The 27,033-nt window shown below is 35.3% G+C and overlaps 2 protein-coding genes and 2 long non-coding RNA genes across 8 annotated transcripts; 1 reads left to right on the plus strand and 3 right to left on the minus strand.

Annotated features, from left to right (window-relative positions):
• The first annotated feature begins 2,669 nt into the window (after positions 1-2,669).
• Positions 2,670-15,601, plus strand: LOC128864982 (short-chain dehydrogenase/reductase family 16C member 6). 2 transcript variants are annotated; one of them, XM_054104816.1, is made up of 5 exons: positions 2,670-2,936; positions 3,008-3,272; positions 14,532-14,649; positions 14,736-15,333; positions 15,406-15,601. In XM_054104816.1, exons 2-5 carry the CDS (start codon positions 3,102-3,104, stop codon positions 15,506-15,508), a joined length of 990 nt encoding a protein of 329 aa, XP_053960791.1. In that variant the 5' UTR covers positions 2,670-2,936; positions 3,008-3,101; the 3' UTR covers positions 15,509-15,601. The 2 variants fall into 2 exon arrangements, with proteins under 2 accessions (XP_053960791.1, XP_053960792.1); XM_054104817.1 differs by having other exon boundaries at positions 2,670-3,272.
• On the minus strand, positions 9,870-10,770 carry LOC128864983 (uncharacterized). Its single transcript, XM_054104818.1, has 2 exons — positions 10,124-10,770; positions 9,870-10,039 (listed from the first exon to the last, which is right to left on the minus strand). The coding sequence occupies exons 1-2, from the start codon at positions 10,416-10,418 to the stop codon at positions 10,029-10,031; spliced, it is 306 nt and encodes a 101-aa protein (XP_053960793.1). The 5' UTR covers positions 10,419-10,770; the 3' UTR covers positions 9,870-10,028.
• A 68-nt stretch (positions 15,602-15,669) lies between the features above and the next one.
• Positions 15,670-17,019, minus strand: LOC128864985 (uncharacterized). Its single transcript, XR_008454736.1, has 3 exons — positions 16,605-17,019; positions 15,929-16,527; positions 15,670-15,845 (listed from the first exon to the last, which is right to left on the minus strand). It is a non-coding gene; the product is annotated as an uncharacterized LOC128864985 (long non-coding RNA).
• Positions 17,020-17,233: 214 nt separating this feature from the next.
• On the minus strand, positions 17,234-25,461 carry LOC128864984 (uncharacterized). Of its 4 annotated transcripts, XR_008454734.1 has the most exons (13): positions 25,251-25,459; positions 19,994-20,461; positions 19,801-19,872; positions 19,452-19,523; positions 19,207-19,278; positions 18,962-19,033; positions 18,717-18,788; positions 18,516-18,587; positions 18,271-18,342; positions 18,070-18,141; positions 17,825-17,896; positions 17,715-17,764; positions 17,234-17,651 (listed from the first exon to the last, which is right to left on the minus strand). It is a non-coding gene; the product is annotated as an uncharacterized LOC128864984 (long non-coding RNA). The 4 variants fall into 4 exon arrangements; XR_008454735.1 differs by having other exon boundaries at positions 17,715-17,896; positions 20,007-20,461; positions 25,251-25,461; XR_008454732.1 differs by having other exon boundaries at positions 17,715-17,896.
• Between the last annotated feature and the right edge of the window lie 1,572 nt (positions 25,462-27,033).

Below are 27,033 nucleotides of genomic sequence, written 5' to 3' on the forward strand. Positions count from 1 at the left end.
AGCCTAAAATTGTCGTACCCAATATTTACGCAATTAAGAAAGGAATTAAATTATTCTATTTTTAAGCCAAGAAAAGATCAGTGCAATTTATGCGTATCACATAAAGCTAATAATGTTTCCGATGAGCAATACGAAAAACATAGAGAAGAAATCGGAAAAATGCGTGTAGAAAAGCAAAACGATATCAAAAATGCTAACGATCCATGCTCGATCGCCTGGAACCCATCACATTTTTATTTACTCGAATGGTTGCTTTCACCAAAACCGAAATACTGTTTTGTCTAACGCCTTGTTGAATTTTTCAAAGGAAACCGAAATAACAATTGAACAGAAGTTTTTAAAAAGTGGTCATACGCAAATGGAATGTGATGCAACGCATTCCCTTATAGAGAGAAAAATAAATAAAAAAACAAATAAACCTGCCGTATCAATTTGTTCAACTCATTAAGAAAGCTAGAAAAGTTCCAGCACCTCTACAAGTGCACCATTTGCGTTATGATTATTTTTTAAATTTCGAAAATATTTCAAAGATATACACATCAATACGATTAGGTGAATATTGCACACTGAAACAACTCTTTAGATATATATACTTAAGCTTTTCTTAAATTACAGGCAGGGACATTGGAGATCATACAGTAAGCATGCTTCGAGCCTTGGCGTATGGCTCGTCAGGATCAATTTATTTTAAAACCAATGTAACAGATGAATATCAGTTACTCCCACAGAGATCGAAGTTTCCGATTAAAAATGTGTCCCCCGATTGTCTTTATAAAGAGAAAATAGACATATCTAAAAAAAAGTGGGACCATTTGCAAGATCCTAAAAAATTTCTTCCAGCAGATTGCCACCATTTTTATAATAATATAATTTACCTTATAAAACCTAATTTGTTCTCAGTATAATAACATCTGCCTTAAAATATGTATTTTAGTTTTAATTATTTATTTATTTTACTTCAAACATGAACTATTATAATAGTTTGTCCGAATTTTAACTTACACCAAAAAGCCCTAACTTAAATTTATTTTCAAGAAAAATAATAACAAAAAGGCCTATCTCAAATATCTTCAAAGAAATTAAAAATAATAACAAAATTATACCAGAATTGAATTTGTTACCTGTTTTGAATAAAAATTGCAATAGAAATGTTTTTTGCATCTCAAGTTTTTAAGGTTTTATTCAGTTTTTTCCTTCTCCTGAAAACTAACGAAAAGTGTAGATATCTTTTTCTATATTAAGCCATCGATATGTAGCCCTCGTAAATAATTTTGAAACTAAATGACTGTAGTTGAGGTTGCAGTAGCCCCTTCGACCAGTAGTTAAATGGCAGTGATGTGGAGATCAGATAAATATCATCGGCTCCAATTTCGTTTTCGCTGAGGTGTCACAACTTTTCTTCCTTGCAAAGTACACGCGCGAATTTTTTTATACGGAAGAAAAAGCGTAGCACCTTTAACACAAAAAAAAACCAAAAATCAACGGTATTTTGTAGTCACTTGAAACTTGCACTAGGTTGTATTAAAATTCAATAGGTTTAAAACTGCATGCTTAGGAAATTCTAAAAATTCTGGTTCCGAAGTCTTATTGAAATTATGAAAAATTTAATTGAGTTAGAAACTTTATAAACAGTATCAGCCATTGGTTACAGAAAATATTTTTTAATATATAAGTTTATGAAGTTAGCCTATGTAATATTTCGCGTTTTTTAAATGTAGCGAAATTTCACCAGATGAGTTCTATACATCTTTATGGGTGTTTGGCTGAACTCCTCCTCCTATTTGAAGCGTGCTACTTGATGTTGTTTCACAAATGGAGGTACCTTAAGTTTTGAGCTGACTCCGAACAGCAGATGGTTTTTATGAAGAGTTTTTTTCAGTTTGGCAGAAATACACTCGCAGGTTTGCCATTGCTTGCCGAGGGGCGACCGTTATTAGAAACCACTTTTTCTACCTATTATTTGATTTTTGAACTATGAAGCGGGGGGTCATCTTTTGATCCTACTGCCACATCTACGCCATCAAGTACTATCATATTTTTCTTCTTAGCCAACCACCAAATTTGAATCCGAAAGCTTTTACACTTCTGTTTACAAAAATACAATATCTGAAACAATTGCTTATTGTAAATAAACTTCATTTTCAATCTTACAATCTGCAGAATATATTTGATGTTGATTATTTCGCACAACTGCAGCTCGTCAAAGACAACTAACACATTTATGTAGGTATGATTTGGTAATATTTAAAAAATGTTATGGTAAGTTCAAAAGTCTATAGGTTAACAACCAGCTGTTGGAAAACAAAAACAAATATTAATATGTTGCTTTATATTTGGAGGATCTATTTGGTCAAAAGAGCAAACGATTTGTTGTTTGTAATACTTGAAAATAGAGGTTTTGACCAAAAATGTATCCATTTCACCCATAGTGCATACGAATTTGAGACATTTGATTTTAGTCACAATCACACGCACATTTAACATGTAACTTTTGAAAGCATAGCTGTGAACTCATACATATGAACATACGTACATACAAGTAAATGCACACAAGCGGCCGGCACAGTCCATGCGGTGTCTATTTATTTGCTGAGGTATTTGTGGCCAAGCCATTGTTGAGTTTCGTTTGAAGCCAAATTTACAATTCAGTTGTTGTCGCGGTTTTGAAGCTATCGGTCATAGCGGCGGGAAAGTAGAAACCAGAAATCATTGGCAGTTCATACGCCTATTCGAAAGAAGCTAGAAATTTTACTTGCAGTCTATTCCTTCTACGGAAAATATTTAACTTTTCTTTATATATATATATAAATATATACAAGTAAATACATACATACATAAATATATAAAAACAAAAAATGGTATATAAAACCAATATTGGACAATAACTTAATGATAGGCAACCATTTGGTTGGAATAATTGACGCGTATAAAATTATGTATGTATGAACGTAAAAATTTGAAAGTATAAGCAACGTATTTGCCAGTTGTGGTTGTCTTTCATTTTTAGCTTTGTGATTAAAATTTCTCGCGTGAAACGAACCTAACAGAGCTACAAACAAGCAATCTAAAAGAAGGCGACAACAGAAGTAAAAAGCATTAAAATGTTTAGACCCACTTCAACGGATCCGTCGCGGCTTCTTCATATGGAAAATCCTCTGTATGCAATTTGCCAATTTATCTGGGACTTGCTGGTGTTTTTCGTCAAGACTACTTTCTATACAATGGAGTCCATTTACTACTCGTTGCTACCGAATCGATTCAGAAAAATGAAGGTGTGTATAAGCATTTTTAGGCGAATTGATTAAAAATTTATACAAAAGAATTGAGACACGAACTCACTGAACTCAAGTTATAGAACGGTTGGTTACATTGCACTCGCATATTTCTAAAAGGAAATCATTACACCAAGGGCGGAATACAAGTATTTCATTCATGTCAATACCCAAGTGAATGTTTTAGTCAAAGCTATATCGAAAGTCAGGGATGTACGCATATGTATTAGCGGTAAGGCTACGAGATATTTTAGTGTAATCCCAGGAAATTGCTGAAATTTATAGATAATTTGGGTCAAAACAGCACAAACAAGTCTTGAAGTCAAAATGCGAAAGTCGTTCACAGGTTAAAATGATTAGGCAAAAAAAAGTATTCTCTTTTAACATTTTTTGACGGTTACATTGCTTTTTGAAGTCCAAGTCGTTCGCCGTTTGGCGTTTGTTTGTTTTTGGGGCCGAGCGAAAAAAACAGCTAAAAGATAGAAAAAGTTATTTCTAATAGCAAACACCTAACAAAAGTGTACACGCTAATTATTATTTTTTTAATAATAATTTGTTCGTATTGCTGCCAGCTAATGTTAAAAATTAATTTTTATTAATTATTACTATTTTTTCCACTTAATACCACTGATAATAGCTAAGCATACAAAAGTAGAGTCTTCTAATCGTCATCTATACTTATTGGTCCTTAATGGCCAAATAACTCGCCGACAAAAAGCACCATTTTGTAAGTATGTATGTATCTGTGCGTGTGTTGCACATGTTTTTGAATTAGCATTATTGCGCTCTCATATTTGTGTATTTCATGGCAAAATACAAAAATTTCGCCTGCGGATGAATGTGAGCTAATCCCGGAATTACCGGTACTTACAACCAACGAGATCCCGGGCTTGGCAACGCTAATGTATATATATACGTGTGTCACAGTTTTTTGATTTTGGCTGTTTTATAGCATTTGCATTATATTATATATATAAATATTTATGTGATTTTTAGTGCAAAGATAAGCCTAACAGTTTAACGATCTTAATTCAGTAGAAGCCCTAACAGCTTCGAATCCGAATGCAATCAGACAAAGTACGTGCATGTACGTTTGTATGCCCATACTTCTGTTCGCATGTCTTACCTTAATCTTTAGATGTTGGGCAAACTTCACACTCAAAATGAATTAATATTCAAAAGATGCCGAAGTGAGCGAAATCATTTATACAAATTTCTATGCATTCATTTTCATAAATATGTAATTTTATATATTTATATGTATATTCGTGTATATATGATTCCATTCCAATAAAAATTCAAATGGAAGTTCATAAATATATAAATACATATATACATATATACAAATATACATATGTACATAAAAGGTAAAACAATAGAATTACTTTGTTTCCGTATTTATCGACAAAAAATTCGAAATATCGACAAATAATATGTAAATTAATCACCCAATTCTGATTTTGAATAACTTTTTATTAAATAAAATAACTATTTTGAGTGATAGAAATCTTTATTTTGACTCTTACGCGCGCCATTGCTTGTCTGTTTGTATACTGCAGCTGTCTAGTTCACAAATGTGAAATATGATTAATGAGAAATTATAAATCTTCCGATCGGGTAACAGTTTTGCGCCACCTTGTGCATATTTAAGAGATGTAGCTTGACGCACATGTGTCACGTTTATTTTGACTGCGTCGTTTGGCTGTAATGAGACGAAACGGTAAACAACCAGTGCAAACATTCGTACGTTTTTCACGCTTGTAGCTCATCAAGTCTGCGTTCACTTTACAAATATTTTTAAGTGGATTAAAAAGTCAATATAAATCTAAAGTTCAAAACATACATAACGGTAAGTAATTGCAGCAACTTGTAAATATATGAAAGTGAAGAATCTCGTTTTTCTTTTTTTGCTTTTGTAACTTAAGAATGCAATGAAGAAATAATAATAATAGAATAATAATAAGAAATAATAATGGATGAATAAACAAAATATGTTTAGAACTGTAACAAAATATGTTTTTAAACAACAAAAAGATTTGTTAAGTGAACGCAGACTTTATGGGATACTAGCGAAAACCCGCCCGTTCCGCTGGTCGTCTTTAAAAAAATCTTGATTAATTAATTAAATTAAGCCGAAAAATACTTTGTGTTTTTTATAAAAATTCTCGCGCATGAATTTCATTACTTTCAAAGTTTTAAATAGTAGTAGCAATTAAAAAACGTTTGATGTGATTTACTTTATTACTTTTTTATTGTAATGCTCTTTGGTATACAATATTCTTCGTTTTTCCATGCGTTGTTGAATAAATGAACAATACCGATGGCTTACCAACTCTTGAGCATGAAACATAAAGTTGGCCATGAGAAAAACATGGGTATTCTAAATCAATACCACAAATTGATAAAGTTTGGCCTTGTGACTTATTAATAGTAATCGCGAATGCAAGGCGAACAGGAAATTTAAGACATTTGAATTCAAACGGCATATCCGATGGTATCATTGGTATTCGCGGTATTAAAACGTCTTCACCAGAGTATTTTCCATTCAAAATTGTTGCTTCAATGACGTTATTCATCAATCTCTTAACTGTTAATCGAGTGCCATTACATAGTCGTGGTTGATTTATGTTTCTCAACATAATAATCGGTTCTCCTATTTTCAAGTTTAGCATGTGTGGCGGTAATCCAGGTAAATCAAAGGAATTCAAAAATTCAGTGGGATAATTTACAATATCATCTTGATTTGTAACAGTGTCAACGGATCGATATGTTTGTTCTGGACTTGGTATGTTAGCCAAAATAGCCGCATTCATTTCATTCACATCTTTATTTTTGCCAGCCATGATGGCTCGTTCACTAAGCCAATCATGATTTTTGTAATTTTGAGGCAAATTTTTGAAAATACTTTGAATTAACTGTTCTTTCGTTTGACTTATTTGACAAAAGTTTGGTTGTAAAGTTATTAAGCCAGTTAAATTATCGACAGGAACTTTACCATTTCCAATATCCAATAATTGCTGTGAAAATTCAGCAGCTGATGGATCATTTTGCATAAGAACACGTACATTTGTAGTTAGTTTGAGTGTTTGAACATGTCTCCACAAATATGATGATTTCAAACATGCAACCAATCCATCTGCTAAAGTTGCTCGAGGAATAACAGGCAGTGTTTGCCTAAAATCACCTGCTAAGGCATGACCAAACATTTCATTTTTACTACGTAAATCTCGTAATGTCCTATCAAGGGCTTCCAGTGACTTTTTATGTGCCATCGTGCACTCATCCCATACATTACGTGTGCGAAAAAGCGGAGAACGAGAAGAGAACTGTTCTATTCCCCCCGCTTTAACCCAGCTATGTGTTCAGGTGCAAATGACTTTTTTGCGTGAAGTCTCATATAAAATAAGTTCTATTTACTCTTCTTAAATTTATATAAACTTTTCCAGGCGAAGTAAAAAAACTGACATATATTTCCTTCAACCCTATATTTGTGAAGGTAATACGTAAATATATGAATAATATAGGTAATATCTCATATTAGCATAACCTTTCTGCAAAAAATTAAGGAAACGATCACCAATCACGCCGGCAATGATACAATGAATTTTTCACTATAACTGACTTCAAATTAACGTTTATATAATAAGCGTATATGTAACATTTTAAATTTTTTTTAGAATTTTTTTTTTTAATGTTTAATAATAAGTGGTCTTCCTCTTCCTCTTCCTCTTCCTGTAGCTATTCCTTTTCCTCTTCCATCTCTAGCTCCATCTCCTCTCTTTATCCCGGAAACGGGCAGTAAAAATGACTTCACTTAAAAGCTTTCATCAACAGCTTCCATCTGATACCCATATTGTACAAACACATCCCTGGTACCTCAGAGATCTAAAAAATACTCTGTATTAAAGCACTCATCAGTAGCTTTGATTTGATACCCACAATGTAAAAACACATCCTAGGGTTACCCGGGTCCTCGTTTTGGTCTTCGGCAGCGCCACCTGGTGGCGAGTGGAATCAATAAGCATATTATACTAACCTTCACCGTGGAAAAATATATATATATACCAAATTTCAGGCCCAGACACACACGACCAAAATGTATTCAATTCTAATGAATGCTATGTGCGGTACAAAAAATACGTGCGGCAAATAGCAAAAACACACTCACTTAACCGACGCACCGCACACACACGCGTTATCGGATTTCAACCAAACTTCACAGAAACCTTTGCCAAAGCAACACCAACAATGTATGAAACTTTCATTGTTTTCCTTACTCGCGTTGCTGAGATTACCCCGGACAAATGCACCCTTTTTTCGGCTTAATTTATATATATATAGATGTATTTACCTTTTGTAAAAAATTAACATAACCTTAACATCAAACCTTAGCTATCTAAATCCTTCACGCAAAATTCAATCAAATGCTTATATGAACTGGGTGCATTTTATTTTACATGAATTCATACATAACTTTGGTTTTTATGTTTTCCTTTGCTAAAGGTTGCCAAATTTTTCCATTTCAGTTTAAAAAAAAATCACTACAGAAATCTATAATTTAATAAAAAAAGGTACATATATATTTTCTGAAATATGCAGCATTTCTTAGAGCAATTATACCAGTAGTCAAATTTTACTGTCAAAATTTTGCTCAAGCGCTTGCAGAAACTGCTATTCCTCGTTACATTGGCATGTAAAAACGAAACTGAACTCCTATAAGCATAAAAATGTTCATACATACTCAAATATATACCAGTGCTCTCAATTTTGTTGGTGCATTTTCGAACAGCCCGGCCAAATGAACAACGAATACCCACACCTGTGCGATGCTCGTTCCTAGAAAATTTTCGAGTGCATCGAACTTGTTCGCGTAATTTGGGCAAAACCTTTGTTTAATTATTTAATTTGTCACCATGTAATTAATTTTTTTGTCAGCATGTTTTTAGTTTGACAAACTATTTTTACTATACCTACTATCGTCGTACAAAAACTAAAATTCGTAATTCATTACCTACTTGTGAAACCGCTTCAAAACTATTTTGTTAGGGTAATTAATGAAAATAAAAATACTGCTGTTTAACCGTACAAAATGTGAATATTCAAATGTATGATAATATGTATATGTATGTACGTATGTATGTATGCACACATTTATTGGAAGCTTAAGTTTGTACTTTATGTTTCAGATGCCAGACCAGAAAGTAATCATGTCTCTTTAGAGAACTTAAATTGTAATTGAGCTTTTGCCAAAAGCTTTTTGTATATACTTACCGCAGAGTTAAGATCAGGAGTTTTTCATCTTCGGCCCTTTCTTATTGATCTACCTATGCGTTTAGATACTCGTACATAACTTCTTCTTAATAGGCGCGATAACCGTTTACGCGATTTTGGCCGAGTTTAACGAAGCACGCCGGTCATTTCTTTCTCGTGCTAACCGACGCCAGTTGCACACCAAGTGAAGCCAACTCCTTCTTCACCTGATCTTTCCAACGCAGAGGAGGCCTTCCTCTTCCTCTGCTACCACCAGGTGGTACCGCATCATATACTTTCAGAGCCGGAGTGTTGTATCCATTCGGACGACATGACCCAGGAAGCGTAGCCGCTGGATCTTTATTCGCTGCGCTATGTCTATGTCGTCGTAAAACTCATACAGCTCATCGTTCCATCGCCTGCGATATTCGCCGTTGCCAACGTGCAAAGGCCCAAAAATGTTCCGCAGAATCTTTCTCTCAAACAGTCCAATCGTCGCTTCATCAGATGTTGTCATCGTCCACGCTTCTGCGCCATACGTTAAGACGGGCATGATGAGAGCCTTGTAAAGTGTTAGTTTTGTTCGTCGGCAGAGGACTTTACTACTCATTTGTCTACTTAGTCCAAAGTAGCACTTGTTGGCAAGAGAGATTCTACGTTGGATTTCAAGGCTGACATTGTTATCGGTGTTAATCCTGGCTCCTAAATAAACGAAATTATAACTGTCAACAGTGACGTAGGTGCCGATACGCGAGTGCGCAGACTTTTTGTTTAAAGACAGGAAGTACCTCGTTTTGTCCTCGTTCACCACCACACCCATTCGCTTTGCCTCTTTATTTAGTTTGGAGAAGGCAGAAGCAACAGCGGGGTTGTTAAGGCCGATGATGTCAATATCATCGGTATACGCCAACAATTTTACGCCCTTATAAAAAACCGTACTTACCTACTTATACATTTATTCGACATCAACTTCAGAAAATCATTTTTTTTTACCTACATATTTTGTCTACGCTAAGCCGGTTACACGAGGGTTGCCTTTTATATTTTCACAGTCAAATAATGAAAATTACTTTATTGATTTTCAAAATATTCTCATTGGCAGTCAATAACTTCGGCATTCGCTTGAACTTTGCCACTCAGAAGTGGTTACCTCTAAAACGAGCTGATTAAAGGCTTCAACAGCTGTGTCTGGTGTTGAGAAACGTTGACCTTGGCATATAATTTTTGAGGTATAGAATTTTAAATTGAAATAAAACAACGAAAATTCCAATTGATTGGTAATTTTTATTATTTTTTTGTAGAATTATTCATGGCATTTTTTTTTTTAAAGATAACTCCTTTCAAATGCTAGCCGCAACTGCGCCGTAATTCGGCCATCCTTAAACAACAATTTTGAATCACTCGCTGGAGGACTTCGGTCAGTAGCTGGTATCTCTTGAATAACTTCAGTAATGTTGGCTTCCAATATCTCAATCGAAGCTGGTTCATCCACAAAGCATTTAGACTTTACATGCCCCCTGAAATAAAAGGGATGAAAGGTGTAATATCACACGATATTGGTGGTCAATCCACTGGTCCGACACGAGCGATAAATTACTCACCGAGAGGACGACGCAGTAAATTCATTGTTTCACGGTCTGTATGGCAAGTAGCACCGTCTTGTTGGAACCAAAGGTTGGAGAGATCACGGACTTCAATTTCTGGCATCGAAAAATCGTTTATCATGGCGCCATAGTTTTTGCCATTCACTATTACATTGGCGTCAGCCTCGTCTTTGAAGAGATATGAGCCGATGATTCCTCCAGCCCATAGGACGCACCAAATGGTTGTTTTCAATGGATGCAATGGCCGTTCTTGAATGGCTTCGGGTTGCTCTTCAGCCCAAATACGGTTCATCGCTGAACACCAAAGTTGGCCTGAGCACGCGATGAACACTTTCCACAGATCGTCGGTTTTCGTAATACAGTTATACGATTTGTAAACGTTATTGAGGCGTAAGCCTTTTTATGATGAAATGTCAATGAATAGTAAAAAAAATTATGTATTTAGTCTGACAGTAGTCGGGCGTGATCTGCCAAAAAAACCTCTATTTGCGAAAGTACCTCCAATCTGATCACTCTTACTAAGAAAATTAGAATTCCGAATACTTTTGTGAGGCGCTGTATGTACAAAAACCTACATAATTATCCACGAAGAAAAAAGTCTGGAAGTTTTAGAGGCCAAAAAGGGTGACAGATGCTTTGATACGAATAATATGTACGAATACGTCTGTCAAAACGAATACATTTCGTTAATTGCCACAAAGCTGACGTGCAAAACGCGGGAGCATGCTACAATAAACACTTACCGTATTTAAACAAATCAGCAATTTTGTAGTAGCGGTAAATCTTTCTTTGCATACATATGTATGTGGGTGTTAATTTATTTACAAATTTATTGCAGGAAACATTGAAGGGGGTCATAGGGTACACCAGAAAGTACCGGGAATATTTAAATAAACCAAAACAGAGTTAACTTTCAGGCAAATTTATTTTATCTCCTTCAAAATATGACCCGTCTGAAGTAACACACATGTGCCAACGTTTAACCCAATCCTCCATGCACCCCTGATACCCCGACGAAGGGATGGTCTTCAGCTCTTTCGTCGTATTTTCTTTGATCTTCTATATCGACTAAAATCTCCTTCCACGAAGTGGTAACTTCAACATGGGAAACAAAGAGAAGTCACACGGGGCCATATTAGGTAAATACGGTGCTTGCACGATGGTATTTACTTGGTGTTTGGTCAATCCTGCAAAATCCAAGAATTATTTGCCCACATTTCCAGCCGGCCAGGCAGACACTAATGATCCGATGGCGCTAAAAAGTGATAGATGTGTGTCTTATAGTCCTACCAACATAAGGCAAAAATATAGACCGGTTCCCACGTGCGCGGTTCGTTTAAATTAAACATTCCCGATACTTTTTGGTCATAGGGTATAAAAAAGAAATGAAGCAGATAGTTTCAGACAGTAAGTTAGTGTTAACTGAACTCAGTTGCTGTAAAAAGAGCTGTTAATGACATAAACAAACAAAGTTACTTCATTATTTATTTTATTCTCCATTTTACAGTCGCTCTTATTTATGACGTTTCCATTCATTTTGTTAACGAGAACTGTATTCGTTGTCGAAATGTTTAACTTATAAACTAGAAAAATCGCACCAAATATTTTCAATAATTTCAAACCGCGGATTAAGTATGAATAATGATCATTAACTATTTACTTGCTAATTTGTGTTATATTTCCGTTTCTCTACACTTTCTTTATTTCGCTCTTTGTGCGTAAATTCTCAAATTTCCTATTCTTCTATCTGATAGTACCAGCTAGATTCGTAAAGCAGAAAGCCCATTCTGTCAATAAAATATCGGGAATTGTTCATTTAAAAAGCGCGCGACATATGTGTACTAAATTGTTTTTTGCTGTCGCATAGTGTCCTCTATAGTGTCGCAGAGTTTGAACGTGATCTGTCAATTAGCTTGTTTTTGGCGTTTAATTAAATCCGTCAACCGCAGGTGTGCCCTGCGATTTTCACCATGGATAAAAATATCGAACAAAGAATTCGTCTTGAATTTGGTGTTTTGAACGGGATTTTGTTTGCCTAAGCGTTGAAAATGTCGCAGAAAGCCTATGGCGAGTGTGCTTTATCAAAACAACGGGTATACGAGTGGTATAAGGCTTTTGCCGATCTGGTCGATTAAAAGTCGACAAAATCAAGGAAATGGTGCTGGAAAACCATCATTTAAGTTTGAGGGAGGTAGCTCGTGACCTTAGCGTGTCTCACGAATCAATTCCCAACATTTTACGCCATCAATTGGGCATAAGACGCGTGGCTGCTCGGCTCGTTCCAAGATAGTTGCATTCCTTTAAAAAAATTCATCGGAAGAAGGTGGCTGAAGACATGCTTGAGCAAGTGAATTCGGACCCAATGTTTATCCAGCGCATTACAACAGGTGATGAGACGTGGGTATATGAGTTTGACATGCAAACCGGTCAACAGGCGGCTGAATGGCGCTATCCACATGAGCCGAAACCTAAAAAACCACGTCAAAGTCGATCAAAAGGGAAAGTCATGCTACTCGTTTTCTTTGATTATCATGGTGTTGTGCACTCGGAATTCGTTCTAAATGGTTTTACGGTAAATAAAGAATATTTTTTGGAATTTATGCGACGTTTGAGAAAGAATGTGCGTAGGAAACGGCCCAATTTATGGAAAGAAAACTTATGGATCTTGCACCATGATAACGCACCGTTTTACAAGGCTCATATTGTAAAGTGTTCACCAAAATCTCGACAAAAATCATCGAACATCCACCGTATTCACCGGACTTAGCCCCTTGTGACTTTTTCCTTTTCACAAAACTTAAACTACTACTCCGCGGACGCCGCTTTGAGTCGATAGAGGCCATTAAGAAGAATTCGCTGAAGGAGCTGAAGAAGGTCTCTTCAAACGCGTTTAAAAGGTGCTTTAATGACTGGACTAATCGTTGGTATATGTGTATTGCTTCGAATGGAGCCTATTTTGAATGTATGCGATAAAATCAATTTTAATGATTAAACAATTATTTTGCGTTTTACTGAACAATTCCCGGTACTTTTCTTACAGAATGTACATACGCATTATGTCGCACCTGCGTATGGCGAAATAGAGATTTTTATGTACATATACGAGTGTATCGACATTAATCTATTTCGGCGGCCGCCGTAGCAGAATGGGTTGGTGTGTGACTACCATTCGGAATTCGGAGAACGTAGGTCCGAATATCCGTGCATAAAACAACAAAATGAAGCATAGGTTGTTTCTAATAGCAGGCAATGACAAAATCTTCGAGTGTATTTCTGCCATGAAAAAGCTCCCTATACAAAACATTTGACGTTCGGAGTAGACTTAAAACTGTATGTCTCCATTTGTGGAACAACATCAAGACGCACGCCGCAAATAGAAGGAGGAGCTCAGCCAAACACCTAACATAAGTGTACGCCCCAATAGTACACAGCTCTTTTCAAAGGCATTTTAAAAACCCAAAATATTGAGAAAACAAAATAAGAAAGGCGCTAGACGTCTAAATAAATATTTCGGGTCATAGGTGTATTATCGTCGTAAACAAAAAACTTTTTGCAGTTTACTCAAAATTATTTCTTTTACATATTTTTATAGTTCTTTGCAATTTCCAACTCGTGATTTGTTGAAGTACAAAATAACCAAATAATGATGATACGTTGCCTTCGTATGTATTGATATACGAAAACAAAACAATATACCAGCAAATGCAATAGTTCGCATACGAATATACGAATATAAATTACTTATCACGCATGCGTGTCACATACGTAATGGTCGTTGGTAGATTTCATTCGCCTTTCGAATGGGCGCCTTCAACTTAAATATCGCTTCACAGGTCATATATTTGTATGTATGTGCATATGTATGTACGCAATTCTTGGGATCGGGAACTACGACGGAGTGAGCGCACGTTCTCGCGATAGTTAGATTCACATTGGTCGTATTATCCAGAGTTATTGACATCTATTGAGAATTCAGCTACTGAATCTCCAACTGATGCAGTTTAAGTATGGATGTACATATGTATATATGTATGTACTTTGCCGACATGGCTCATTTTCAAATATGCTTATTAACACCAACACACTAAATATTTACCTCACCTATACTCTTACATATATACATATGTACGTATTTGTACTCGTATATGAACACATTTGAACAAGTATGCGTATTAACAACTTTCACTTTTCATCATGCAAATTTTTATACACACAGGCATCAATCAAATATTATCACATATGTGAATATATGCAAAACTGTTAGTAGTTTGTAATATACATACATACGAATTCATTTATGCGTTTTATTGTAATTTGAATTGACGCATGCATATATGTATCTACATACTTACATATGCATATGTATGTATGTATTGACACGATTTTTTTCAATTTCTATACGTAGGACATTTCGGGACAAGTTGTGTTAATCACCGGGGGTGGAGGTGGAGTAGGACGATTGTTGGCGCTGAATTTTGCCAAAATGAATGCTCGTGTCGTCATCTGGGACATTAATTTAGAAGGTATGCATGCTCTTAGTAACGTAGTGGCACAGTGTTTAACCACAAACATTTTGACTTTTACAACCATTACTTCCCTCTTTCCATAGCCATCAAAACCACTACTGATTTGCTCGCCCGTAATGGATACACTTGCAAAGGATACGTTGTTGATATATCGGACCGCGATCAAGTATACGAGCGCGCTGCACAAACCATCAACGAAGTGGGTAATGTCTCAATTCTGTGCAATAACGCTGGAGTCGTATGTTGCCGCCCATTCTGGGATCTTCCGGACCGCGTCATACAGAACACCTATAACATTAACATTATTTCTCACTATTGGACTGTAAAAGCTTTTTTGCCTTATATGATGCAAAATAACCATGGCCACATTGTGACAGTCGGTTCAGTGACTGGTATGTTAGGTACTTATGGGTGCAGTGATTACAGTGCAACGAAATTTGCCTGCATCGGATTCCATGAAAGCTTATTGACCGATTTGAAGACACATGGCTACGATCGTATTCACATGACTTTGATTTGTCCATATTACATTAATACCGGAATGTTCTCTGGTGTACGACCGCGCATGTTTCCAATGTTGGAGCCTCAGTATGTAGCTGACCGCATACTAGAAGCAATTCGAAAGAACGAAGTGTGGTGTGTGCTTCCCAACTCAATACGCACATTCACCCCACTCAAATGGTGAGTATGTGTGTGTATTTATGTCTCCTAAACACTTAAATGCGTATGTATATACTTATATATTTTTAACAGTATTTTACCTGCAAAAGTGTGCTGGGAACTTATGTCGAGAGTTATCCGTGGCCCCGAGTCGATGATGATGTTTCAAGGTCGTGGCAGAGTACCCGCTGGTTAAGCTTTTTTCGGAATTATTTACATAATTCATATAAATATACTTAAATTTGAATGTAACTTTAACTTAATTATAATTATATTTTTTTATTTCAACATAAAATTTAGTCCCATGCATTTTTTACCCGACTAACATAATTTATACTTCGTATCAGTTTTTCTCTCACTTCGCCGATCGGTTTCAAATATGGCGAATTCTCACTTGCCGATGTCATCGCAGAAAGTGTTGCTTTTTTGTAAGTTGCGTTAATCGATTCGACTAATAATTAACATTTACGTAATTTTCAGCTTTCTTTTTAGCAACATTTTGTTCTCGAGTTAGAGGTGACGCTGTGTTTTTGCTACATATTTCAGGATGGAAAAATTAGTTTTAAAAACAGACAAATTTTTAAAAACAAAACGCGGAATGAACAAATCTACTTACGCGTGTGCGAAGGGCAATAAAAGCATATGTCGAGAGCATAAAGACAAGGTTTAGTAAGCAGCACAAAGTTGAAGTTTGCAACAATTGCTTTTAAAACGAAATGGTATTATTTTTTAAGCGCCTTCTATATTTTTTAATTTATTGGGTTTTATATTTTCTAATGGAGAATTTTTTTATTTATGGTTTTTTTTACACCTGATCCCAAAAATTTTTCCTTGCTAAAGTATTTTTAAGAACGAATTTTTAAAATGTGAGTACTACCAAAAGGGCAAATATTTTATCCTATTATACTTAATAAAAATGAAATAAAAATAGGTATATTAAACTTCTGTTGATGATTGATGCCTACATACATAAGAACCGAAAAATTCGTGTTAATTGCGTGTTTGTCGAGTCGACTAAGAATGCATTCCACATAAAAAATAACACTAGTTCTCTAGAGCGCTTTATTCAGTTCTAAGATTTGTTAGTTGAATGAGCGCTGAAAGTCATAGCGACAGGAAGGCTTGGTATGTCTAGCTTAACGACTGTTGGTAGGACGCAGAGTTATTTTCAGAGACAGAAAGCCGTTATTAATTTGCCTGTAACACTCGGGTTTGCTGATAACGTATTTTGATAAAAAAAAGCTGATGATGAAAAAGAGGTTTGAACCAACAAATAACGTGCTTGAACTTACCTTCAAAACAGGCGTATGATAGCTAAATTTACTCCGATGGAAATATTTAGCATTGAATGGGTGTGTAAGACGGCAACGAAATAACATGGGCAGTGGCTGCGTTGATTTTCCGTTCATGACCAACACAATCTCAGTTTTTGTCGACCTCTGATGTAAATAAACCGGTTTAGAGGTTTTAAGCAACAACAAAAGACACGCCATTATTTTTGCTTTACTGCTGATGTCTTGTATATGCGCCTCAGTCTAGACTATTTTTTCGTACTTAATTGTTTCCTCCACAAATTTCAAAAAATTTCTCATCAAAATTTTCGAGTTTTTAGCAAGAATCTTTTCTGGATTTACAGTTTTATAAGGTATTTTAGTATAACAAAGTTTGAAGTATCACAAAAATTGCGTTGATTTCTGACAACTTTTTTCTTTACTGATATTGAAAATTTTCTTCTATATGAACTACAAGTTCCGAAATAACAATATTTTCAAATTCGTTAAATTGTTGAAATTGTCAAGAAATGCCACTTCACATAATCCAAAATTACATACACAGGAATGTTTTACGTGAGCTATTACAGCACGTAAATCGAGGGTAAAAGTCCAATATATGTATATCAAGGGGCAAAAAAAAGAATCCATTTGAAAAGAGTTTCAGACAAAACTTTTTTTATTGTTTGAATAATCAGTGCATACTATTATTGCCGAAAAATCGTACATTTATTTGCAGATTTCAAATATGTATACAAAATAAATCGGTCTTTAGCAAACAAAACAAAATAATGATCACTCGTTAAAACAAAGGATACCCATTCGTCCATCATAATTGAAAATATCTGTTGTAGCAGCATACGACAGTCGGTTCTACGTTACCGAAACAACCCGGATTTATATCCCGCCAAGGACTGTCACTAAGTATGGAGAATGTTATGCTGCTACAACAAAAATACCTGTCGCCACTATCGCTTTTTATATATGGTATCTTTCTCGATATTCATCCTTAATGCCCTATTAACAGCTTCTTCACATGGTCCAATCAACTCACATAATCAGCGGAGTCTAAAAATTAAACAACACTAAGTTTAAAGAGATCACTCCATAAAAAAGGATATTTATTTGTACCGAATGATCAGTAATTGATGATTCTTGCATTGACTTTAAGATGTCCCCATCTATAGGTCTCATCATAATTGAAAATACCTATCATTACTGTAATTTTTTATTGAACTTACTCTATAACCATCCGTTGGGCACTATTAGTAGCTTCTTCACATGGTCCAATCAACTCTTATAATCAGGGCAATCTAAAAATTAAACAACACTAAGTTTAAAGAGATCACTCCATAAAAAAGGATATTTATTTGTTCCGAATGATCAGTAATTGATGATTCTTGTATTGACTTTACGATGTCCCCATCTATAGGTTTCATCATAATTAAAAATACCTCTCGCCACTGTAATTTTTTATTGAACTTACCCTATAACCATCCGTAGGGCACTACTAGTAGCTTCTTCACATAGTCCAACTCACTCACATAATCAGCGGAATCTAAAAATTAAACAACACTAAGTTTAAAGAGATCACTCCTTAAAAAAGGATATTTATTTGTTCCGAATGATCAGTAATTGATGATTCTTGCATTGACTTTAAGATGTCCCCATCTATAGGGGAACTTACTCTATAACCATCCGTTGGGCACTATTAGTAGCTTCTTCACATGGTCCAATCAACTCTTATAATCAGGGCAATCTAAAAATTAAACAACACTAAGTTTAAAGAGATCACTCCATAAAAAAGGATATTTATTTGTTCCGAATGATCAGTAATTGATGATTCTTGTATTGACTTTACGATGTCCCCATCTATAGGTTTCATCATAATTAAAAATACCTCTCGCCACTGTAATTTTTTATTGAACTTACCCTATAACCATCCGTAGGGCACTACTAGTAGCTTCTTCACATAGTCCAACTCACTCACATAATCAGCGGAATCTAAAAATTAAACAACACTAAGTTTAAAGAGATCACTCCTTAAAAAAGGATATTTATTTGTTCCGAATGATCAGTAATTGATGATTCTTGCATTGACTTTAAGATGTCCCCATCTATAGGGGAACTTACTCTATAACCATCCGTTGGGCACTATTAGTAGCTTCTTCACATGGTCCAATCAACTCTTATAATCAGGGCAATCTAAAAATTAAACAACACTAAGTTTAAAGAGATCACTCCATAAAAAAGGATATTTATTTGTTCCGAATGATCAGTAATTGATGATTCTTGTATTGACTTTACGATGTCCCCATCTATAGGTTTCATCATAATTAAAAATACCTCTCGTCACTGTAATTTTTTATTGAACTTACCCTATAACCATCCGTAGGGCACTACTAGTAGCTTCTTCACATAGTCCAACTCACTCACATAATCAGCGGAATCTAAAAATTAAACAACACTAAGTTTAAAGAGATCACTCCTTAAAAAAGGATATTTATTTGTTCCGAATGATCAGTAATTGATGATTCTTGCATTGACTTTAAGATGTCCCCATCTATAGGTCTCATCATAATTGAAAATACCTATCATTACTGTAATTTTTTATTGAACTTACCCTATAACCATCCGTAGGGCACTACTAGTAGCTTCTTCACATAGTCCAACTCACTCACATAATCAGGGCAATCTAAAAAATAAACAATACTAAGTTTAAAGAGATCACTCCATTAAAAATGATATTTATTTGTTCCGAACGATCAGTAATTGATGAATCTTGCATTGACTTTAAGATGTCCCCATCTATAGATCTCATCATAATTGAAAATACCTATCATTACTGTAATTTTTTATTGAACTTACTCTATAACCATCCGTAGGGCACTACTAGTAGCTTCTTCACATGGTCCAATCAACTCTTATAATCAGGGCAATCTAAAAAATAAACAATACTAAGTTTAAAGAGGTCACTCCATTAAAAATGATATGTATGTAAGTATGGGCAATGTTTATACTGCTACAACAACAACATCAGGGCAATCTAAAAAATAAAGGCCAAGTTTAAGGGGATCACTCCATAAAAAAAGGATATTTATTTGTTCCGAATTATCAGTAATTGATGAATCTTGCATTGACTTTACGATGTTCCCATCTATAGGTCTCATCATAATTGAAAATACCTATCATTACTGTATTTTTTTATTGAACTTACTCTATAACCATCCGTAGGGCACTACTAGTAGCTTCTTCACATGGTACAATCAAGTCACATAATCAGGGTCATCTAAAAAATAAGCTAGCAGTATAGTTTCATACAAATTTAACATGCATAATTGACAAATTGTTGTTTTATTCAGTTCAGTTCATAGATTCAAAAACTAAATAAATAAAATATTTTGCCTTACTTTACTATTTTACCATAGCTGTTATACGACATCTTCCTCCAATTGAAAATTACAAATTTTATTTCTCAAACCAACATTTTTGAATTATAATGGCAATCCACGTGTTATATCATCTATGAGCGAAACAGTCAAACGTTCATGTTGTCATCTATGTTCATGTTCATGTGGCAGTCATGTATAAAATAGACATATGCAAACGTCACCACACTCAAGATCAACTAATGATGCCATACTTCGATAAATTTAGTGTCGAGACGTTAAGTTAGCAAGTAATGAATAGGTGAAGCGACTGGTATCAATAAACATCAAATATGATAGAATACAAGGTTATGCCTTTCGAATTCGCTGTATCGTCTGACTCCATGATAAAACAAACAAAAAGATGGGGAATTACAAGTTTGTGTAGAGGAAGAGTAGGCAAAAGCTGTAGAAACTAGACGGTACACTAGACAGAGCTAGTTTACTGGGCTGGAATTTAGAACAATGTATATTTTGGAATTTCTGGCAAACTATAATGTTTTTTTTAATGAAACTTGATGGAGATGTTAGTGAGGTGTTAAGGAACACTCTTTATAACTTTAAATTATTCGGGAAATAATAATTTTTTAATTATATACATTCAAAATGCCCTCGGGAACTTCACTATAATTTGCCACATTACACTCTATATTTTTTAACATTTCACTAAAATTCACCAAATATACACTCACACGCGTGTTTTTACCGATTTGTATGCTAATACTCTAATTATATCTATTAAAATTAAATGCAAATTCATTTGCCTATGCAATCACATTCCAATTTTAAGCGCGAATAAGAAGAAGATTGGAATGCCAACAGTATGGTGTTGCCGGATGCCTGCAAATGAAAACAAAAAATAAGTTCTTGAGTTTAGTGTTAATCATGGGGGTGGGGGTTATCGTGCCTCCTTGCTACATACACGCATATGACGTTTTAATTTTGGGTTCAATGGTTTTAGCACGGAAAGGAGTTTTACGCAAAAATACTGTGCATTGCGTAGCCGGAGTTGGACTGATGAGGGTTATTTTTTTGAAGCGCGGACGAAGGCCGCCCACACGATAAGGAGTTCTACGCAAAAATACTGTGTTAATTAATTTAATTTAATTTTAATTACTTTATTATTTTTTGTGATACGCTTAATATCATTGTTTTTAAGTTTAAATAAGTTGTATGTTTTTATTTTCAAAATTATTTCTCAACTTTAAATTACACCAAAATATACTGCAGTTTTACAATGAACCTTCCACTGAACATCCCTGCGTGCGAACTTCGTTTTCATTTCAGGTGTATGGCAACACCAACTTTTCGCTAAATTAGAGAACTTTAACATTAAATTACAAGATTCGAGGCGAACGCTTGAAGACGACGGTTGATTGAGCGGGAAACCAAATAATAGGGAAAAAAATGAGTGTTTAATAAAAAGTGAAATAAAACAAATAATAGACAGGAAACGGAAAAACAAAAATTTTAGAGAAAAAAAAAAAAAAACAGTTTCTTGAAATTCTATTACTTTCGACAAACAGAAATCCAAATTAACTAAACCAAATAGCGAACAACAAACGCAAAATGGACGTGGAGGCTGAGGAGCCAGAGGGCTCCTGGGCACAACAATCTCCAAGCGCACAAAAAAGAACCAAGATTGACCATTCAGAAAGCAACATTATAATCAAACCCCTAACGACGACCAAACATAACTCCAAAAATGAAGAACCTAGATACGATAATGACCACCAGGGACCTTTTATAGTCTTCATCGACTCAAAGACCGACGGACTAGGAAGAAAACCTATAAACGTGATAGCAGTGTCCAACCTTTTAAAAAAACTAAAGATCGTAGAACTAAAAGAAGTGAGCAAAGTGGGATACGGAAGGGTGAAAGTAACGTGCAAGCGAGCGGAAATAGCCAACGCGATTTGCAGCAACAAGAACCTGGTAGAAAGAGGATACGTACCCAGAATCCTTCAGCATTGTATATCTAAGATAGGCATCATATTTGACATACCGACAGAAATAACTATGGAAGAACTCAAAGCAGACATTAAGTCTGCCATACCGATACAAAAACTGGTTAGAGTGGAACGAAGGGACAGAGACGATAAAGAAAAACGGATCCCTACCAGAAGAATAAAAATTTTCTTCAAAGGACAAAATATACCAGACGAAGTGACATACGCCTACGCCAAAATAAAAGTCCAGACATATATAACACTATCGCAATGCTACAGATGCTTCAGGTTCAACCATTTTGCACAACACTGCAAAGAAAAGACGGAAAGATGCAAGAAATGCTTCCAAACCCACGGGATAGAGGGACAATGCCAAAAACTCTCCTGCGTCAATTGCAGATTCGAACATGCTCCAACGGCCAAAGACTGTCCAGCAAGAGTAAAGGCCTTTATTATAAAAAGAACAATGACAATAGACAACATCTCCCACAAGGAAGCGCACAAAAAAGTAACCGATATTCTTGGAAATAGATTCGAGTTACTAGACAATTACGACCAACAATTCTCTGCCCTCCGGAAAGAAACAACAAATACGACACTTAATAAAGAAAACAGCTCCACCTCCTACATCCACAAACTATTACCTTACGCCAAAGTTACAAAAACCAATAACAAAAACAGACAAAGAGAAGAAGAAAATGCCCTAAAAACAATGCAACAATGGAGAGAAGCCACAAAACCCGTAAAAACAAACATGGTCACAATAGAATCCAAACAAATCAAAGAAACCCAAGAAACCTTTAATGAACTGAACCTAGCCATAACAAAGCACATATCATCCAACGTCAACGAAAGACTGAACTATAATACAATAGAACTACTGAACAATATTCGCACAGCGTTCGACAAAATAAGCATTCTTCTAGACAGCAATCTTATATTCAACAGTAAAAATAGCAATGATGAAGATTCTTCAAAGTAACATACAAAGTTTGAAAAAACCAGGAAACAAAGAGCTACTTGAGATCTGTCAACACAACCATGAAATAGACATAGCCATATTATCTGAAACATGGCTAACAAACAACATAGACACAAGCCTAAACAACTACAACTACGCATACGCCAACAGACAAGACGGATACGGAGGTGTAGGAATATATCTCAAAAAACACATCAAATTCTCGATTTTTAAAATAGCCAGCGAAATAGAAAACATTGGGATCGCAACGATAAACCTCAAGAAGAACATCAACATTATAAGCGTTTACTGCCCACCTAACCTATCTGCACAAACCTTTAAAACTGCCATTGAGAAAATATTAACATACAGTAGGCAAGCGGAAAATATGACACTAATAGGAGGCGATCTCAACGCCAAAGCACCAACATGGAACACAACCCCCTCAAACGCAAGAGGAATTGTACTCGAGAATGCTACTACAGATAATGATTTTTTCTGTCTCAACGATGGATCGACTACGTTCTCAACCAACAACTCATCATCGGCTATAGACGTAACTTTCATAAACCAAAATATCAACTACACATGGAACACGATAAGCAAACTGACAAACAGCAACCATAACCCAATAATCATAACACTAAAGGATAAATTCATACCCCATCAAACAACAGCTAAAATTTTAATGAACAACGTACTCAAAGAGATGAATAATCTGAAAAAAGGAAACACCCTAGAAGAATTCACCAGCGCCATAAGAAAAACCATAGAGAAAAATACAATCAATAACAATAACAATAAATATGTACCAAAACATTGGTGGACCAACGAATCCCAAAGATTATTCAGATTAAGAAATGCCGCACGGAAAAAATATAATCAGCACAAAACTAATGAAAACTGTAACCTCCTAACAAACGCTGAAAATAATCTCAGAGAACATATAAAAGAACAAAAAAATAAAGCCTTCAAAGAAGTTATAGACGAAATTTCCGAACCAACAAATATTAAAGATATGTGGGCGAAAATAAAAAACCTTAAAAAATACCAATGCGAAAAACAAATAAACAACTCCTGGAATAACCAAGATAAAAGAAAATATCTAGAATTCATAGCTAGAAACACACACCAAGACTCCACACCTACGAACACAAATATCGATAACGCAGACCATACTCTATTAGAAATGAATATAACCAACTTCCAAAAGTTCCTACACACTAGAAACAAAAACTCAGCAAAAGGGTCAGACCAAATTTCATACCGTATGCTGCTCCAACTGCAAGACGAAGAACAAATAAAACTATTCAATTTAATAGAAAACGTTTTGAAAGAAGGCGCAATACCAGAAGATTGGCGGAACATCAGAATAATACCAATCCCCAAAAAAACAGGCGACTCAACAAACATATTCAACTACAGACCGATATGCTTACTCCCAGTATTGGCAAAACTTCTAGAAGGTATTCTAAAACTACACATAGATAACAAAATTAAAGACCACAACTTACTCCCGAGTCGATCCTACGGATTTCGTAAACACCACTCGACAACTCAATGTATCAACGACTTGATAAACACGATATCCCTACACAAAAGCGAAAAACAACAAGTAATGGCAGCGTGTGTAGATGTGGAAAAAGCATACGACTCCGTTGACATAAACACTTTAAATAGCATACTGAAGAAAACGCAGATAAATGAGAGAGTAACCAGATGGATAACGTCCTTCTTAAAACGCCGACATCTCATACTAGGCCATGAGAAAGTAAGCACGAGCAATGGACTAACTCAAGGCAGTGGACTCAGCCCGACACTCTTCAATCTATACACCACACAGACCCACGCAATAATCAACGAAAACTGCAAACTGTTCCAATTCGCCGACGATTTCTTCATTGTTTGTTACAATCGTAAAAAAGAACAAACTCAGACCATCCTCAATGACAAGATAAAGGAATTCACGGACAGCTGTAATAAAATAAACCTAAAAGTTAACTGCACCAAAACAAAAGTCATATACATACTTCAACCAAAAAAGCTCGGAAATAAATATCCATTTAAACAACAATAGACTGGAACAAGTTCACCAAATTAAATACCTGGGCAGATACATAAGCGTAAATAACTCATGCACACAACATATTAAACAAATAGTGGATAAAACCAACCAAACGTGCCGCTTCCTAAATATACTAAGCGGTTGCACCTTCGGAACATATCCACAAAGAGCCCTGCAACTGTACAAAACCTTCGCCCGAGCAAAAATGGACTACGCTGCTTCAACCTTCGCTAACATTTCCAAAGCCGCTTTACAAAAACTCACGAAATGCTGCAATACAAACATGAGACGAAGTTTAGGACTAATTAGATCGACGCCAACGCACACAATTTACCATATGGCGGCAGAGATGCCACCCAAATACAGATTGGAGATGGCAACAGCAAAAGAAATAACCAAATGTATTGCATACAACCTACCGGCAAAAAGAATGATACTATCTAACAACCTTGATAAAAAATCCAGCTACTATTCAACATGCCAAAAATTTAACCTAATCTTTCATAACATAGCACCTATTAACAACAAACCGGCACATACTCAAAAACTACATTTGAACGACAGATTCCTCAAAGAAACAGGTAAAAACAAAAAAGAAACAAACCAGGACATTATAAAGCAGATATATCAGGAAAAAAAGCAACATCTCGAAGACAACCAATTCGAAATAATATTCACAGATGGATCAATAAGAAACAACCAAACAGGAATAGCATTCATACATGAAAAATCGAACACAGTGGAAACATGACAGCCGAACTGATTGCAATAGAAAAAGCAATAGAATTCGCCATACAACAAAAATTCCCGAAAGTAGCCATCCTCTCAGATAGCCTCAGTAGTATCAGCACACTAAAAAACCAGGAAAGCGATAACTACATCGCTCAAAACATTATAGAAGCCATACATGCTTCAGATATCGAAAAGTTGGAAATACATCACATCCCCGCCCACAGCAACATTAAACCGAACGACAAAGTAGACTCTGCAGCAAAGAACGCACCACTAACCGGAAACCTAATCAGAATACCCTGGACAATCAAAGATGCTATAAAAGAGATACATAAAAAAATAAAAGAGGAATGGGAACAAGAATACAAACAAAAAATTCTAAATAAAGGCAAAGCTTATGGCCAATTATTTCCAGGACTACTAAAAAAACCCTGGTTCCATAAAAAAGACCATAAAATGCAACCAACAGAACTAAAGCAGTTCAATAGAATCCTTTCAAACCACACCTTTTGCAAAGATACACTATTCAAAATGAAAATATACAACAATAATAAATGCGAAACATGCAATACGATAGAAAACACAAACCAAATCATATTTCACTGCAACAAGTACTCTAATTCAAGAAACAAGTACCCACCTATCAATAATAACTCATCAATAATCGAATTCTATCGAAACACCAACATTACCATTACAATACCATCACTAACTTCCTTGAAGACATTCAAGTAAACCTATAAAACAGATGACACAAGTCAAACTATAACTGGAAACAAAAGAAAACTTACACTTGGAGTTGGCGTTTTAGCTCTTAAGCTGGCCAAATAAGTCTTCAATCTTTCCTCAGAAATACTGAAGCAACCTAAACCCCCCCAAAAAAAAAACATTAAATTACTTAAAAACTATAAGCCTCCGGCAGGTTCTGTTTTCAGTTTTAAGATGGGGATACACCCCTCTATCACCCCCTTTTTACCGTTTTTTCCAAAGCGATATACATTATACTAAAGTTTTTCCGATTAAGCACTGAAATTCCATGATTCAATAATAATTGAATCATGCTGAAATTCTATACAGCAAGCAAGTTGTGTTGTCATTATTTTTTCACTTTTATTTAGCAATCCAGTGAGCGAACTCTGAGAAATTATAGAGAACTGTTATATTGGATGAAAAACGTAAAATTGGTGTCAGAAATGGGATTGGTGAATAAACTCTCATAGAACAGGATCGTAAAAATGCCAAGTTGAGTGAAATTAACCCCTTGCGTACATTTACATCTGAAACACGTCCTGCACTTGTTTGCCCTAGAAGAGGA

Source organism: Anastrepha ludens, chromosome 5 (genome assembly GCF_028408465.1).
Source record: "Anastrepha ludens isolate Willacy chromosome 5, idAnaLude1.1, whole genome shotgun sequence".
In the NCBI taxonomy this organism is placed as follows: Eukaryota; Metazoa; Arthropoda; class Insecta; order Diptera; family Tephritidae; genus Anastrepha; species Anastrepha ludens.